The sequence below is a fragment of the Osmerus eperlanus genome, chromosome 23 (genome assembly GCF_963692335.1).
Source record: "Osmerus eperlanus chromosome 23, fOsmEpe2.1, whole genome shotgun sequence".
Classification (NCBI taxonomy): domain Eukaryota; kingdom Metazoa; phylum Chordata; class Actinopteri; order Osmeriformes; family Osmeridae; genus Osmerus; species Osmerus eperlanus.
In genome coordinates this window covers 7583734-7603137 of record NC_085040.1, presented here as the reverse complement: position 1 = coordinate 7603137, position 19404 = coordinate 7583734, and the positions used below count along the sequence as shown (strand labels likewise).

The 19404-nt window shown below is 38.1% G+C and overlaps 2 protein-coding genes across 2 annotated transcripts; both read right to left on the bottom strand.

The window, feature by feature from the left end:
- Positions 1-458: 458 nt before the first annotated feature.
- Positions 459-2223, bottom strand: LOC134009824 (homeobox protein Hmx-like). The gene is made up of 2 exons (XM_062449538.1): positions 1903-2223; positions 459-1684 (listed from the first exon to the last, which is right to left on the bottom strand). Exons 1-2 carry the CDS (start codon positions 2123-2125, stop codon positions 1128-1130), a joined length of 780 nt encoding a protein of 259 aa, XP_062305522.1. The 5' UTR covers positions 2126-2223; the 3' UTR covers positions 459-1127.
- A 943-nt stretch (positions 2224-3166) lies between these two features.
- LOC134009885 (homeobox protein HMX1-like) lies at positions 3167-5235 on the bottom strand. The gene is made up of 2 exons (XM_062449634.1): positions 4687-5235; positions 3167-4194 (listed from the first exon to the last, which is right to left on the bottom strand). Exons 1-2 carry the CDS (start codon positions 4952-4954, stop codon positions 3587-3589), a joined length of 876 nt encoding a protein of 291 aa, XP_062305618.1. The 5' UTR covers positions 4955-5235; the 3' UTR covers positions 3167-3586.
- Between the last annotated feature and the right edge of the window lie 14169 nt (positions 5236-19404).

Below are 19404 nucleotides of genomic sequence, written 5' to 3'. Positions count from 1 at the left end.
GCACTCATAACCCTTCACATCCAGGCTAATGTTGTGTGTGAGGAGAATAATGAATGCATCGAAACACACACACACACACATAAATGTACACATATGGAACTGGAAATTAATTGGTCAATGGTAACCCAAAAACCTACATCATCACTTCTGCATTGTTTGTGTATCAGACACTCACGACCCTTAGTAGAATCGCTTTCCTATAGAACTTAAATATGTTTTTCTGCAAAAGTACACACATGGTACAGACTTCACTGCATAAACTGTAAGTAGAGAAATCTGATTTAATGAGAATCAATTTGGTGTGTAAACAACTTTTTTGAAATGTTTTATGTTGTGAGTTAGTATTATAGCAGTGTTATATAATGGTGTAATTATCAATAATAACAAAAATAGCACTTAACTGGATCTGAGTACATCTGAGCCTACAAGCTGTAATTCAAAAAACATGGAAATGTTGCAAATATTACAACACTTTATTGCATATGTTGTGGTTGTTGTCATGATATACTGTATGTCAACAGTTATACAATCTGTCTTGATCAATGTTTTTAGATAACGAGTAAGTGTAAAAAATAAACATTTAAAAAGACATTGAAATGAACAAGTAAGGCAATATAAATAAAATATACTGCATAGTGAGAAAATAAACAACAACTCAGTAATAGTAAATGTTAGAAAAATTAAATATGTATAAAGCAAGCAACTATAGTTGCAGTGAAGGTAATAAAAGTAAATATGTCCTACATCAATCCCCAGCACAATATAAACATAGGCTACATTCATTCATCACTGTAGGCCTACAGCACAAATAATGATAATTCTTTGATGATAAAATTCCAAGCTTGTGGAGTTTAAATAATAACAAAAATAATTGCAATGACACATATTATTATATAAATGGCATTATGTATTCTAATGAACCCAAAACATTACTGTGAAGGACTAAAAGTGGCACATGCATTGGTCTGGGACGCAATTGTCAAGATAAATTGAAAACCAGCATAAAAAGTAGGCCTATAACGGTTTTTTAATTCACTCTGAAGGGCATTGTCAGTGGAAGCTGAATCCAAACTGATGGCCGTTCACGTTTCATGTTCACAACAAGTACATCCCAAACATGCTCATCATCAATCTGTATCGAACAAGCTGAAATATTTACCAGAGTTTGAAAAGTAAAAGTATGGTGCATTGTTTGCTGCTGGATATACCACTGGGAAAGGCATCGGTAACAAACATCCGCCAAAAACGTTACTGTCTTTATAAAGAGTTGGTAATTGCACATTTTTTCCAGCATCTGAAAAATGATCAGCGGCAACTGGTCCTTCTATGTCTGTGGATATTTGACGCTTCAATTTATTCCGACGGTTCTGGAACCAAATTTTGACTTGGGTCTCTGTAAGTTGTAAGGAATTCGCCAGACACGCGCGCTCTGCGCTGCTTAGATATCTTTTCATGTCAAATGTAGCTTCCAATTGAAAAATCTGCCGTTTGGAGAATATAGTGCGAGTTTTCTTCTTTGCCATTGCTTTGGTTTTAGCATTGGGTTTGTGTTGCTCCGATAAATCATCGCAGCTGCTTGAGCTCTCAGCCCTTGGACAAGTGTCAATCATCTGAGTTGAGTCCTCCCTGCAGACTTTCCGAACAAGAGCGTAGCCGTCTTTGCTGGCGCTGTTTGCTGTTTGCGCTGTGAAATTAAGAAAGGAAACTTGTTTCGATGCCATATACAGAAATGTGTGACACCCTCCAAACCTGGGTGGAATAGGCTAATACAATGGCCTATATAGCCTAACGTATGTTCCCCATCCTATATAGGCTACGTTAATTGATCAAATACCTAATTGTCAAGACTTGACGTAGCCTACTAGACAAGTATGTTTATTTTAAAATAACCAAAGATCTAACCTGGTTCTTGAGGTATGAAGTCTGGCTGTTTCCGCCTCTGAACGTCGTAGTCCTCGTGGTACCGCAGTTGGAAATCATTTTTACGTCCACTGTCCGTTTGCACTTTAGAATACTGGGCGTCCAAGTTGATTTTGTTGTGCTTCAGATTAAGGATATTGTCAATTGTGAATGTCAAAGAAGCAGTTCGACATGGGATGTCCCCTTTGTTCATATTCCCCGACATCTATGGTTTTCTTTATAAAGTAAAAGATGACGGAGGTTCCCAAAACATCGAAGTCTTTGGATACTCGAAGCACCATTGCTCCCTGATTGCAACTACACCAGGACCTAGTGTACCGTTATTCAATGAACCGGAAGACTGTGGTTTTGTAGCTTTTGATTGGTGAAATTGCGAGGCAGCGTGACGCCAAATATGAGATGAGGGCGGGAAGCGTCCTTAACCTGCAACATTTACGCACCATAAATGTTTAGACTAGCCTACTTGTGTGGAATAATAGTTTATTATCTTAACATCACCCAAATTGCCATTTTAGTCTCAACATCGCGTTTTAAATTAAATGAGTTTGGTCAAGTTATTCTGGGAGATATTGAAAACACTTCAGTAAGGTAGTATGCATTTTGTCACTATTTTGCTTTCTCGATTGTTATCTTGTTGATGGAGACATTAACTTAAGATAGGGTCCTTGACATTAAACCCTACTGTGTATCTTTTAAGATTTGAACTAAAGTGACGTTTATGATCCAAAGGGCAATCTTAGGCTGTAGAAAATATATATAAAATGAGAAGCCCCTAAGAAAAGCAGCCTCTTAAATTATAGTAGCATAGTGTAAGTGGTAGGTCAATAGATACTTTTACCTATTGTAATTATGTTGGTTGAATTGAAATTATGTTTCAGCTTTAGGAATACACAAAACGTCTAGCTTTCCCCACAGTTTCAAACTTTGATAGCTAGTGGGGGTCTTCTCTTTTTATCACTTACCCTTGCCCACTTCCTTAAATAGTCTGTTTGCCCGTGGAAAAACGAATGTGAATGCAAAGCGGCCATGTCTATGATTTGGATAGGCTATAATTCATCTCCTTCTAGTTTTTATATTCTAAAACGAGCTGCATTGTTTACTGGTGGTAAAGTAGGCAAATAACTCTGGGTGATTTGTATAATGAGGGTACAGCTGCTATCGGTTCAAATCTGTTCACACAATGAAAAGAAACACGTTCAGTTGCATATCTTTTATTCACAGTTTATGGACAGTGACTGTATACAAAATTCAGTATGAAATCCCATTTATATAAAAGATTGTGAAAGAAGATACGCAAAGAGTGTTGTATCCTGAACCCCATGCCAATAAAAAAGTTGTAAGACATACGTGTTGGCGGACTGGAGTTCGTAAAACTCAGTCTGTTAATGTTGGCTAGTGTAGCCTATCTGACAAAATATAGGCCTAGTTTACAATGCCCAAGGTGTTATTATTCTGAGGTTAACTTAGGCTTTATGTTGATAAATAATTCTTGATAAAGATCAATAATTAATTGTAGACATACTGTAGGGTTACATGGAACATCTGAAGAACTACTAAAATATAAGTGGGCCAAAATATAAGATGTGTTTACCCTGGCGACCCAACTTAGTGATTGCAATGATAAGGAGCAGAACTCATCAACAACATTGTCACTAAATATATTTTATCACACAAAACCTGTCATTTGTGATCTAATATAAGACATCGGGTGAGGGAAGTGGGAGATGGGGTAACTCATAGTGCTGGCGAAGCCAACTAAGGGTGGCGACACTTGTGACAAGTTTGTGGTGAGCGAACTAGGTGTCACATTCTCGTGATACAAAATCGGAACCCTGACAATCCTTTGAGCCGAATAGGAGATGCTCGTGGCCTCCATGTCTGCCGCAATCTGTCTCTTCCATTTGTTCCTGCGGTTCTGGAACCAAATCTTCACTTGCGTCTCGGTGAGTTGAAGTGAGGCGGCCAGTCCTGCCCGCTCGGAGCTGCTCAGGTACCGTTTTATATCAAAGGTGGATTCGAGCTGAAACACCTGGCTCCGACTGAAAACTGTCCGGGTCTTCTTTTTGCGAACTGCTTTTGCATCGGGAGTGTCACTGTCATCTCGCGCGAAACACGGAGAATGCGTGTCGTCATCCTTGTCATCTGTCAGACAATCCTCTGCTTTGCTATCTGGGTCATCGGTGTCTTCCTCCGGCTCCGGTAGAGGGGAATTCCGGTCACTAGTTGGTTGAGCGTACTCGGAATTATCGGAGACGTGAGAATGGTATTGTGAACCTGAAATGAGTGAGGAATATCATAGGAAGGCCATGAGAATCTGAATCTATATACCCATTATTCCAGTATACGTTCACTGAACACAATATTAATAAAACAAACTATAATGATCGGATTCAAGTAAACTAGCCTACTACATAAATCACAGGCATAGGTAACATTAGTCAGTTAGGCTACAATAAACTACCACACAGGGTATGGAGAGCTTTTACGCATGGACTGCAGGCAATGCAGCGCATGGTTGTTTGGCTTGGATTGAGTAACCTATGGATTCATAATTTGCCTGCGAATTTACGGTCAAATGTGCCCTCATAGGAGCAAGGTTGAATTGAGCTTAAAGGCGCCCTTATTGTGTCTGTTCTTTTGAAACACCAAACTCCAAAGGATAATTTATGTGTAGCCAAATAAACAAGCATCATCTAGCCTATAAAGCATTTGGAAATAGTCTGTATGTAGATATAAACATCAACCGTAACCAAAATGTGCACTCACTCCTTATAAGACCGTGGACTTTGATAGGAGAGCTCTCACACCAGTCCAAAATATCGTCTTTTTCAAGGCGTTGTGCGTTTAGTCCAAATGAAGATACTCGATGTTGCTCCTGGGTAGAGAAGTCGGGAAGACCCTTGGCTTTACATTCCAATTCATCTTCGGTTGAAGATCTTTTGTCGGCAGTTCTACGAAGTAAATTCTCAATGGAAAACGATGAACCTCTCGAGGATGGGCCATGTTGAGACTCTGGCGCTTTATCAGCAACCATACTGTGTTAATTTAACGCTTATATCACTAATAAAAAACGATATTTCTTAATGTTCAGGTGTTGTCAATACATTCCCGTGTATCCCAGGTATAACTACCGATTACGCTTACTAGCTCCCGTGAACCACGTCGAGCAATCCACGAGAGCCGGAGACATGAGTGCAAGCCTGTGAGAGAATCCGTAGATATAGCCTTCTACTGTAAATTTCACTGAGCGAGAGCTATACGCGGCTGTATAACAACGTCTTGCGATTGGACAGTCGAGACTGCAAGCGAGATTACTTCACAAAATAAGAATGTTACATGAATTGAGCTCCCTACGGTGTGTGATAGTCTGCCTTTAGGGGTTGTAGGGGCCGTGTCTTTGAGATGCTTTATTTAGGTCAATTAGGGAGCAAATCAAAGCAGAGATACAGTAGTGTCCGCGGGCTGGCATTCCATGAAAGAGGAGATAGCTTCACTAAGAATGTTACAGTACCTCCTATTGGTTATATCTGTCTATGCACACAAATTTAGGCTATGTTACAATTCTTTATTAAGCACGTATTCCATTCAAATTATAGCCTAAAATGTGGTTCATAACTAAGGCACAAACAGCTTCCTGTGTATGCTTATTGAATGTACAAATCGATTTAGACATTTTTTTTCTCTTCATTCCCGTAAAGAGTGAGTGCAGTTCTTCTACATGTATTTTAGTTTTTAACTCAGCTGCTTTTTGAAATATGAAATAGCTAGGCTAACAACAACAAAATGTATTTTCAAATATATATATGCATGTACAATTAGAGCTGCACTTCTTTTTTCATATAGCCTATAATCTGAGTTGTGACGACTCAGCCGACACAACAAAAGCCTAAATTCTTCGCATAAACATCCGAATATGTTTTGAACCATATTTGTGTGTTATGGAAAAATATTCAGCTGGTCAGAGGAATGTTGGAAAAAATGACAATATAAATAGTAATACTAATTATATGTATGGTATTATATGGTAGTGATCGATTTTATACTAAAACTGTTCTCAACCGATGGATACATTTTCCATGCGCATTGAGCGCTGCGGCCTGCATTATAAAGTAGGCTACCGATTGACCACAGCTATAGTCCTATATTAGCTATGTAAAACTTTCATTATAAATTACATAATAAAAAGGGCAAAAATTTGACAATTTGTAAAGTATTAATCAGATGCAATGAACGAAACTAGGCTATGCTTCAACAAGTTGTGCGATTTTTTTTGTAGTAGCCTTACTCGCAAATTTGCTTGGATTACAAGGTTTACCCTTTCAATTCTACAAGGTTTTCAAAACATCTTAGAATTATAAACTCCATTAATCACGGGCCTTACACTCCATTGTATTGGCTTGGTAGTTCACACGTTATTAGTGAGGCTGTATCTTTATTTTTTTGGAGTTCATAAGTTCCGTGTAGTTCGATAATGTAGCCATTTCTTATACAGCCATGCTTAGAAACTGAATCCATCTTGACGAGTAGTTGGTTATAAAATTGTAATTGTCTATTTGTGCACAGTCCACTTGATTTAAAAACATTATTTTTCAGGATCAGATCTATGGGCTTTGAATATCATGTTTCAGTGTGTGCCGGACTTTGCAGGATGCCAAAGCCTGAGATTTTCAGAGACTGGATATTATTTTGAAAACATACACATACACCAACCTGTATAGAGCATAGCTTTATTTATTTACAGTATTCAGTAACTTGAAATAACACACAAACATTTTTAAACACAAACTTCTCTCCACACACACACACGCACACTCACACAAACAAACTGCAACTAATCAACAGATAAAGGCCTAAAGGCACTTTCTCTCGTGTTATGGAATCGGGATAGTAATCTGAATGTTGCCAGTTCGATTCCTGGCCGTGCAAAATGACGTTGTGTCCTTGGGCAAGGCACGTCACCCTCCTTGCCTCGGGGGGGAATGTCCCTGTACTTACTGTAAGTCGCTCTGGATAAGAGCGTCTTCTAAACGACTAAATGTATGGAATATACATTGGTTTGCACCACTTAAAAAAAAGAAGAAAAAAAGGAAAAGAAAAACAGTGGAGCACAATACATATTCAGTGACAATTACATTCTTAAAGTACATCATATAGGCTAAATGATCAAGCTAAGAATCTTTCACATAGTCCAACTTCATCTTCTGCATCCTGTGAATTTTGAACAATTGAACAATAAGTTTCATCCCAACGGACATGTTTTTGTGTTGATTCTTGAAAATATCTCTTTCTGCTCTGCAAGAGGCCAATGAATCCTCCCTGTTTCATTATGAGGCTACATGACAGTACATGTAACATTGGTGTTTGAACTCACTTTATTTAGGATTGACACTTCAGCGGATTCAGTAGTTCAATTCAGTTATTTTAAATACTTTTAAAGAAAACCCTTCATGGAGCAGCCAGACCATCACAGAATCATGCAAACAGAGACTCTGAGCCCAATTAGATGCAATGATAAAACCTGTACATCATTCATTAATTGTTGTTATCTATCTGGCAGCTGTTTGAGTTATTGTTTATGCTTCTTATTGAGTTTTTCTTATATGTCTGTTTTGTTTGTATGTACCATTATAAATCCTGGAAAATTAGAAAAATAAAATACTTAGAAAACTTCTTTACATTACATTTACATTTACATTTATTCATTTAGCAGACGCTTTTATCCAAAGCGACTTCCAAGAGAGAGCTTTACAAAGTGCATAGGTCACAGATCATAACAACGAGATAGCCACAAAACATTGCGAGTAGCCAAAACACGAAGCACACATTGTGAACAACCAAAATAAGTGCCAAAGGGAAGAACCATAAGAGCATGTAGTTAAACAAGTTACAATTAAACAACATGAACTGCTATAAGTGCAAGTGTACCTGTGGAAAAAAAGCAAGCAACAATAATAAAACAATATATCACAGCGAGTACAAAAATTTAAGTCAGTTACCACTAACCACAAGAGCAACAAGTCTCTAAGCAAGAGTCATTGTGATCCTCCAGGAAACTAAAATCGGGTCAAGCGAACCATTCCTAAGTACTGTTGTACTCCCGGAACAAGTGCGTCTTGAGCCTTTGTAATCATTACTTTGTAATCATTACTTTGTAATCATTCTTTTGCACCACAACAGGAAACATATTTATTAGTAGATGCTAAGTGACATTTATATTTATCCACAGGACTGGGATTACTCTATGTTAATTTTACATAAAGTCAATACATAATCTCTAGTCTGACTAGAATATGCCTGCAGTGTATACATAACTCAAAAATAAGTATTCTAATAGGCTAGACAAGGGTATACCAATGCATATACTTCACCATTTAATACATTATTCTGATTTCTGAGGTTATTGTTCAGTCTGCTCATCCATACTGAAGTAATTAATCTAACTATCCAACAACATAGGCATTCCAATCCTATATCATTAGCAAAGTATATGTTTGTCTTTCCTGTCTCCATTGCGAATTCCAGTGGATGAGGTTGACTGTATTAGGGGCCTGTACGGGGGAATCCTGGGTATCATTATGAGGCATAGCTGATAGGATAATAGGTCACTGTCATGGTGCACACTGTTGAGGTCAAGGCCATGACCCAGAATGCAATAGTGTATATGAGGTCGCCGAGGTCCAGACATCTTGGTTCTGCCTTCAGAGAAGCAATCAACCAGAAGGCCCCTTTATAATGTTTTGAGCTTGGAGCTATTGATGAATTTGCCATATTTAGCATGCCTGGGTAGATACCTCGTTTTCTCTTTCTCTTTTTTCTTCTTACTCCTATACTGGTTTGTGGGGAATGCTAAGATACTAATGTGTTACCATCAAGAAACTCTTGAACATTGTCTTTGTGGCGGTTTATGTCAAGTGGTTGGACCACAGAAGAACAGAACCTGAGTTTGGAACTTTAATCTGCATTTTATCCCCAGTACACCTCAGGTCGCTTTCATTGAAACTGACATATACTTCTTCCAGTTTAATCCATTTTTACCCTTCACCCCAGTGCACCCAGAACACTATTCATCTGGACAAGCCAAAAGGCATTCTGGGATTTGTTTGGTTTGGTGACTATTGAGCGTTTGCTGAATCCTATGTGGACACAGAAACGGTTGGCCTAATGATTACAACCTCACCACTGTTTTAAGCTTTTATGTTGTTATTTGAGCTTGCAGTGTTCAAGAAAACATTTGCAGTGCATATAAGGGTTTTGCTGTGGTGTAAACTTTGAATGCAGGTTTGTTTAACCCTTCCACGGCAAATTAACCCCTGTTAAGGCCAGTTCGTCAGTTCGGCACAATGGGGGAAGAGAGTTGACATTTTAAGCACATCACAGCTTAGTGCCACAAACTGCCCTCTCTCACAGAGTTTCTGTGTGAAGGGTAAAGTTAAAGGCACTGCCTAGGAAGTCAGATATCAATAAATATCTCAAATACGTTCTGTAATTTACTGTGCACACAGTACAAAGGCTATGCTTTTGATGTAGTGTCACAACTTCATCCACTTAGTCTTGCATCAAATCAGCATATGCACAAGTTCTTTTTCATATACACAGTTAAACTGGGGGGACTACAGCAAGGTTTATTACATGAGATAAGTGCAGCAGGTATACAGGAAGCACATTTTTATCCCCCAGGGGTTGGAACAAAGGAGCACTTCTGATGGATTACATGTCCACTGGAAATAAATAGGCTTATGGGACATTAGATCAATGTGCATATATCAGAGTTAGTTCCAAGGCATATTTGCCCTCCATAATACCACTAATGCCTTGCAGTGCCAGGAACTGAGGTCAAATGTTAACACAGCACTTCTCATGTGGTTGACATCACTTGAGAGATGATAATACAGAAAAAGATTGTGATTAGGTTCAATAACATGTATTTGTTTTGTTAAAATATTATATTATAGAATATTAAGAACCTTATCAATATAAAATACTATAAATGTAATTAAGCACTGGCTTTTTTTTGGCCTCCAAATATTTTAAGATTGGCGTTGGCAAGAAAATATCCCATCTTCACTTGATTGATTTAGCTAACATCACATTCACTGACCCGGCAGCTTTGTGGTTCAGCTCATATTTGTGAGTAAACTTAAAATAACCCTGCTTAGTTGGGGAAAGCTACTGAACGACAGACTGAATTCCTCTCAAATGCAGGAATCGCGTGAGAAAGAAGGAGAGTACACTCAAGGTAGTGGGGAAAAGGCAGCTGACTAGAAAGTACGCTGCCCCCAAGGTCAAAGCACTTCTGTCATATTAGCTCAAACCAAGGTCCATATTTTTCAATAAATCATACCACTGAAAGACTGCTAAAAGTGTATCTGATATTAAGCCTATGGTAAGGGCAGATGCAAACTTTCTTCTCAATATGTTTGTATTTAATAGAGTGAATATACTGCCAATAAATAGTAAGCATAGGAGGCTTTTTTGAGAGGCATTTTTGGACTGCTGTAGTCTCCAGAGACAAATACATTCTCACTGCAAGGAGCAACGTTGTTTACCTGACAGTTCCAGTAAAATAAAACATAAACACATAACCACTGGGATTAAATCATAATTTGAATAAAAACAACACTTTCTGGCATAAAATAAATACATGGTTAGATTTTCCATTCTGGTTTGGTGTAAATGATCCATATCTCTTTCAGGATTTATTTTGAACATATTCAATATACTCACTTCTATATGATTGCCCTTAATTTTTTATTTGTATAAAACATTTATGAAGTGTTTACAGATAGACTTGGTTAATCTGGATTTAAGCAAAACATTTGACTTCAAACTAAATCTAGCCTATTTTAATTTAAATCAGGTATCAATATAAAATGACAACCTATTCATTTTTTAAGATGTTGTTAATAGTTTATGAGACTACAATGAAAACAATTCAAAACTGTTTAGTTCAAATCTGTTAAAAAATGAGTTAAGACCTCAATGTTAAACATATAGGCCTACTGTATCAATATTCCTATGCTTAATATTGCTATTGTTATTATTACTTACACGTGTTATTGTAGTGATGTCATTATCATAAATACAATTATTATTATTGTACTTTTTGGAACTGCTAAAGTTTCTGTCGAACTTTCTAAACAATCTGTCCCGCGTTACGTTTTCTATAAAAAAAGAACTAGTTTTAGGCAAGTAAAATCAGACTATTACAGTTTCATAAATGTAGCCTAGATTAAAAAATATACATATATATAGATAATGTGTAGGTCTCTAAACTATAATTGTGGACTACTTTCCCTTCAATCAATTCAGAAAAATTCTACGGGATTTCCCCAAAGAATACCATACTCATTGGAAAAACATCTGATATGATTAAACATACATGGGCAAGTGGCATGGTAAGATAACCAGAAGCGACATGAAAGATGAAAGAGTTCACTTCTAATGTGTGCCTCAAGGACACTCGATTGCCCTGGAAAGTCTTGTTTACCCTCTGTTGTCACGCGAGTCCTTTCTCCTCCTGCCTTTAGCCATTCTCAGAGTATTGCAGCACCTCTGACCTGATTCTACCTCTTTTGACAAGGTGAAAATTATTTTTTATCGCTCACGAATCTATTCAAGGACAGTTATGAAAATGCCATGATTTTAGGGCATTTAAAGTGCTTTTTATTATTCATGTTCGTGCAAGAAGAAGTCACCTAAAGACCCATAGGCCTACTAAAACAAAAGTCTATCTTTCACACAGCCCTGTGTTCTATACTTTTGTTATAGGCTAGTTATATTTGCAAACCATGGATACATTTGTGATTTTGCCATAAGCAACCAACAATATTAGGTTTCCTGGCCACAAAAAGTGTGTCTTGAGACGTGTTTGTAGACTACATTGTAATTTTTTTGTTGTGTTAGCATAATAAGCAGCAAACGTGTTCTTTATATCACTATAAGCATTTTACTAACCATTTGCTGCACAAAATAAAGCATATAGCCTAAACTCAGGCTATAGAATACACCAACAGTTTTAAAGCTTATTGACATAACTTTTATGAATAACTTTTATATAAATAACTTTTAAACTACAAACAGATTTTTTTAAGTCAATGGATTCACTGATGCTGTGTTTAATATCAGTATGCCTATAAATGTTACATCCTAAATCATATAGTTTTTTAGATCAAAGTCACATTCCCCGTTCTAATAAGCCTACATGGGTCTAGTCTACTAGGTCTAATTGTAAAATAATTATACAAATAATAAACGTGTATTTTAACATTTATAACACATATTGAATATGAATGATTAATAAAGCATATCATAACGAAATATCAATGGTAAATGTCATCTATCACTAGCTTTATATTATTGTAATTATCAATGTTATTGTTATTACTCTTATCCTATTTTAATTTTTTAAGTCTAATTATTTCATTAATCCTGTTTGGTTGTTTTCCTAGAAGTTCCTAGAAGTAAAACGGAAGGAAGTAAATGAGTAGTGTACTATGGTCGAAGTGATGTATAAGCCTATTTTATGATGTCAGTTTATAGTAGCTCATAAACTAGGCCTACGTAGAATTTCTACCATTGACAGTAAAGCAGAATCATTCTGAACAGATCGAATGAGTAAGAGGTATCAATTATCAATGGAATTTATCCAAGTTGATATATAAATAAGATTAATATTTGTGTGTTTTGACGGACAAAAGAAAAGTTCAGTACCTCAATAACTATGCTGAGAAGGGAACTTCGATCCGTGACGTTCTGGTTGAAAGATAACAGCTAAACATCAAACAAAGGTTTGGTCGTAGCTAGTCCTTCCCCATTTTCATATTCATCTGGACGCTCATTAGGTGACTGTTTCTACCTATAAACTATTTACTGCTCAGAAATTTAATTTTTTACAAAAGTATGAAAACTTGGAAATGTAGCCTTTTGTCAACTTAATTTTAGATTAGATTAAATTTGGCTATAGGCTACATCAACTAGAAACACAAATGCTTGGGAATTATCCTAAATGCATATGTTTCTAAAATCTTCAACTGGAATAACCAAACTCACCTCTCACGTGACATAAAGCGCTGTCATTACTCCGTTTTCTTGAATGCATTTTGTGTTTCTCTCTAGTGGCAAGACATACATGTTATGAAGGGTGCATGCTGGAAGACTGGATGCAAAGAAGGAAATGTATTAACCACATAACTGTATATTTCTAACTCTCGACCGAGAGGTTTTAGAGGAAATTCAGATGTCAACTTTAATTTTCTTGCTCACATGAGCGTATTTTGGGGGGCAGGCAGCGCGTTTCATGCTGTGTGATCAAAAACAAGGGTGTCATCCCCACTTACTTTGACACTGTGACAAAAGCCTCTAGTTAATCAGATATCGGAAGTTAGGCCATGAATGCACTAATGGATTCCAATCCCATTCCAACTGGGCACCGAAGACTAGGCCTTTGAGAAACAAGCCTGGCACCGCATTTCGCGACAGCTTAGGGTAGGCTAAAGGCCTAGACAACACCAACTTAACTTTATCAATTACTCAAAGTAGATATAATACCACATTAACTGACTTGCAGCAGTTCTGTAACTGTTTCTAATGTTTCTGATAACACAGTCCTGAACATTTTAATCCCGTTGCAAACGGAGGCTGAAGCAATACAGAAACAGAAACTGAAGCAACATAAAGGCTTGCTACTGTAGTTATATTATGCTAGGTCTATATGATTTCTCAGTTTGGTCTTAATTTCCCAAAGCCGGTTAATAATATGACTTCAAACGATTTTGCATATAAAGTGTAAATATGACTCCGTGAGACTTTGATAGGCTAATTGTATTTTTATTTTTTTACATGTGTTTATAATTTAGAGTGTGTATGGGAAAAAAACATGATCTGTTTTAATCCGTTAAAACATAGGCTACTAACATACTAAGTTCTCGACTATGTTTAATAAGTCTCTGGGAAACGAATCATGAATGTTAATTTGAAAGATCCCCATTCATAAAATGCAACTGGACTGAATTTTAGCCAATTTCAATAACAAGAATTAACAAGAATTTAGCATGTAAACATCTATAATTTTTGTTTATTTGGACTCAAGGCTACAATATGTTTAAGTCTTCTTCCCAGGTAAGGACACAATGAATAGCACTATTGCAATTGTGGTAATAAGTTCTGGTTGCATTTCAAGTGCAGTGATCCAGTTGACCACTAGAGGGCCCTAGAGTCCACTACACAACATTTTCCTGCGAAAAGCCCTCAAGAACCATTACAGCATATTACGCCAGTTAATAAGGGCAGAGAACTGCACTGACGGAAGACTCACTTTTGTTATGAGTTCTAATCTATACCTTATAAGCATTACCTTTCAGCTATTAAGTTTACAATGTCAGTTCAAGGGATGTTCATGGATTCTTTCAGGGGTCCCCAAACTACGGCCCGCGGGCCGTGGACCGGCCCTCTGAACAATGCCAGAGACATTTTTATATATATATTTTTATATTTGAAAAAAAGACAACAAGTTCACACTGATAAATATGCATACGTAAGTAAATGTTTTGAGTTCAATAGCAATGAATATGAAAAAAGGTCATTACGATAGTAACAATGGTCTTTTAATAGGCTATACATCCCTTGATATGTATGGATGTGTGGTGCATAACAACATAATAAACTAATCTACCATAATAGATACATTTAAAATCCTAATTAAATCTCCACAAGAATACTGGCAGTCAACCCGGCCAATTACAGACCGACCCGGCCCCACATTAAAGAAAGGAAAAATGATTTTTTAATTGAACTCTGTTACACGGAAAGGATAAGAGAGCAGAGTGGCTATATGAACTCTCCACAGACTGAAGGTACCCAAGCCACAACATAGCACAAGACAACGAAAAGAGAAGAAAGTTAACATTGTCATACCTGTGACAGGCACTGGCACTTTGACACAATTGACAGATGACAGGAGAACACTACAGCTCGAATGCATAGTGCCAACTGTACAGTTTGTTCTCTGGAGGAAGAATGATAGTCTGGAGGCGTCTTTCAAGGTTCCGGTTTGACAACCTAGTTCCGCTGAAAGATGCTAAAACAAACAAAGACAATCTAGACAATTCTGTGCTTCAAACTTTGTGGCAACAGGTGGCGGGAGGCTTCAGAATGTTAATGCCCCCATGCACAAAGCGAGGTCCATGAAGAAAGGGCTTGTCTGGAGCATGCACAGAGGCCTGGCCTCAACCGCACCAAACACCATTGGATGAATTCTAATGCCATATGGGAGCCAGACCTAATCACTCAACATGAGAGCCCAACTTCACGAAGGCTCTTGTGGTTGAATAGAAGGGCTAGAAGAGTGGAGGCTGTTATAGAAGCAAAGTGGAGGACCAACTCCATGTTACTGGGATTGTTTTGGACTGATAAGTTTGAAAGGAAGTGTCCCTATTCTGAGCTAGAGTCAAAAAACATTTGGCCATTTAATCTAAATCCTACTAGCCTAAATACTGTAGGGTCCATGGGGGTATTATACATTATCCTTATAATAAAACACAATACAATATTGTGAATTTTTTCAGCAACGTGCCCTGTCTACAAAGACACTCCTCTTCCACAGGGTGGCAGTATGGCACTATTATAATATATTAAAGTGATTGGAACTGTTGTCTTGGCAATGACACAGTATCAAAATCTTACACCATGTGACCATTCATGACCATAACAGACAAATACAGTATCAGTGGTGTCTTACGCCTGTGGAAATAACTCACAGTCAAAACTCCAACAAATTTTCCCCCTGTCCCCCAATTCAATAAGACTGGCTCTGCTACTGTTACTGCAAAGTAAATGTTAGCCTGTTGAACATAAACAGCCGGTCCCGACAATAGAAATGACTGAAACTCTGTCCCCTTACTAAGTAACAAAACGCATCTGTTGCTTGTCAATAGTCAATAATCGAAATTGGTCCGACACTGCTGCTGAAATGGCATTGACTTTTGAGAATAGAAACTGCAGTTCTTATAAACTTATTTCATAAAAAATAAATAGCCCCACTCCCCATGGCATCAGCAGAAGGGCTTCATTCAGTGACATATGTCATTTTATGATTCCCATTGAGGCCATGATGCTTCTCTATAATCCAAATACCAACCGACTGGAAACTCATTAATATACTTGTTTTTAGGTAATCAGTATGAACTCATCGATCACTTTGAGCTGCATCAAAATTACATTATCATATGTCATCCACGCAATTGTTTTCCCGGGGAAAGTGTTATCATTGCCTGTTAAAATGAGGGAAAATATATTTGCTGAAAAAGAAATCTGGTGGGTGGAAGGGTAGAGGGAGGGGTGGCCAGTGGTGCACAGAGATGTGCCATCAACTCTTTTATGCAAATAATATGCTGATATAATTGCTTCAATTTTATCACAGAAGGAAATTGCTAAATATGATTACTGCGCAATCTTATGCTCAACTAAATCCACTCAAAAGTGATGTCTTTTCAACTTTATGGCACATTGGGTTATCGAAGTTGCAATATGATTGCTTAACAGTAAACCAAATGTCTTATACCTTTGTGGTCAAGTTTATTGTTTCGAAAGCATAGATGTAGCACATACAGTCTTGATGGATTTAGTTGGGTGAAGATGGCCTGGCTCTGCCCTCCTACAAGGAAGTCAACGCTTGTCAATGGAGCGAGGCCAGACTCTCTGTACAAATGCAATGTACGAGAGTCTGGTTAGGACCAGGCTAGGACTGGACTATTGGGAGTCTACAAACTACTGTAAGTCCAACATCATTCTTCTGTTCATTCTTTGCAGGTCCAGGAGTAGGAGTGAGCATCTGTAAAAGGAACTATTAGCCTACCTTCGATTGCCATTGAGTCAGAGAACATCAGTCAACGAGACCTCAGTATCTCTCGCAATCCCACTTGCGTCTGGAGACCCCAGATGGAAGCAACCCTTTTAAATGTCGTTAACAAGATCACATTCAAACTCTGCATGCAAGATGTTCAGTTTAATTCATTACCCGCCGAGTCTAAGGGCTTGTGCTTATGCACGTTGCGACTGTCTCCGCTCGTCGCCCTATCAGATCAAATTAGTCCTTCAGACGGACCTAGACAGAGAACGTCGTCTGTTGTAAGGAGTTCAAACGTGCAGACAAGAAGAAGGAGGGAATAAATAAATAAATGCCATGAGGCACATGTCTAAAAGGCAAACACTTCGAGCGTAATGCAAATGAGTGTTTCTGGGCTTTCACTTCAATTGGATTTCAAAATCAATGTAAGGGCAGTATAAGTTCTGTTGGCAGCCGGGTACGAGGGAGTCCAGTTAGAGTACAGTCATGTGCATAACCTCAAGCTGTCTGTCTCCCTCAAACACCAACCCCCCCCCCCCCCCCACCACCACCACCACCACCACCACCTCACACACACCCGCATACACCCCCACCCCCGTCCACACACTGACAGCTCTGCCTTTTTATACTTCTGTTTCATATTCCAAACTGGATTTCAGAAATTATTAGATAATAAGGGAGAGAAGTTACATTCCTGCTTCTTATTATCGACTTGGGTGATACTTATACAACAAATACTGTCATTCACTCAGGTGTGTGTGGGAAACATTTTTTAGTTTTTTTGAAGGCACAATGTGACCGTTTTCGCAAGGCGTAGAGTAGACTAAATCAAAGGTACTGAAGAGAAATCCATTGAGACTCTAAATCACTCTGGTAGGCTACACTTAACACAGGCTACAGTAATTTAGGTTTTTAAGTAATAACCAATGAAAAACCAATAGCCAAACAACAGTATAGCCTACTGCCCTACTCAGTGATAAGTGTGGTTTCTCCATCATCTAAAAGTACCATTCGTCTTAGACTCTTTCAATGTAGAGACCACATCCCGGTCTAACATCACTCCCTACTGCAGTTTATTTACTCCTCAAATGTCTCTCATTCACTCCTCGACCAATCACAACTGTCCCTGCCCATGACATTCAAAATCCCATAATCCTCCCCCGGCGATTTGTTGTCTGCCTCACAGGTAAATTGAAAACACATTGCAATTCATCACAGCCTATGGAGACTTTGCAACCATATATCTTCAAGCAGTACAATACACCGGTGCCCTTTACCTCCTTATCAGTCTCCCAGATGGTGCGGAGACTTAGCCCCCGTCTCTGTACACCGCTGCTAATGGCGCTTTGGGATCTGCCATCCCGGAAATGTGTGTGTTCCTCTCCATCAGGAACCGATAAAGCCCTGCGGAGGACTGTGATGAACTCCGCGGGCTGCTCCCCTTGTCACAAGTCGAAATCATATGCTCACACACTCAGAATAATCCCACAATCCCCTTTTATTCGCTCTAGCTCACGGAGGCGCAGTGTGCATTGATCGAGGCAGTGTGTGTGAGGACACCAGCCTGAGTGTTGCCAGGTATCTCCTACATTCTCTATGAAACATCTGTGTGTAGTCAGAGTGCAGTGTGCAGGTGGCTCGAATACCGAGTATGATGGTATGTTATGACAACAACCCACGATCAAGCCACCTCTCCCTACTAAATCGTTTTGGGTTTGGTTTAGTGGGGTACTGAACACTTTCTTCACTGATGGGTTGTAAAGTTATTGCTTAAGTTTGCTATTTGTACTCAGTATGGTGAATCAAGGACGGTGTTGTTGTACCAACAGTAGACTTGTACAATGAGCTACAGTTAAGTGTCTTATGAGTGAGAGTGATATTCTACAAGTCTGAACATGAATCATACCCATTAGCTGTTATTCATTTGAGAAAAAAAAACTCTATGATTCCACATTCTAAATCTGGTAATTCACAAACCCAGATTCAGAACATTGTTTTATGTGTATTTCATCCGACAATTAAGAAAATAATCAGATTTCATCACAGCACGGTAATCCATCAGTCCGTCAACATTCGCCTAGACTTTGAGATGTCCTTCTCCTCACTTATAAATAATTGACCAATTTCTTCCAAGGAGGTCTGTGGGTGAGAGCATTTGATTATGGATGAGGTAAAGAAACCTAGGCTCAAGAAACACACAGTGCTGTTACTGTGCAGCAAAAAAAGATAAAATAATGGCGTGCAGGCATAGTGCTCATGACATCAGACACTGTACAGTATACTGTAGGTGTCATTGGTCAAGAAGTATATAATATATATATATATAATATAAAGAAATATATTACATCTTTATAAATTTTTTACTCCATATCATTCCAGGTGTAAAACACTCAGACAAACTTACCTTATGTCAATATTGGCAGGAAATGTATGGTGCAGCACAAGATATTTTAAAGCAAGTTCTAAAAGGAAAATCATTGGATTTTTTTTTATTACAACAGAGTTATGGTGCGTGAAAAGTTTTAAATGAAAGGAAATTCTGATGCCCACCACAACCCAACTCTACCAATAAACAAACAAGGTTAATTCCAGTACACAGCTGTTACACATGCACTGTAGTATGTTGGTCAACTATACTTCAG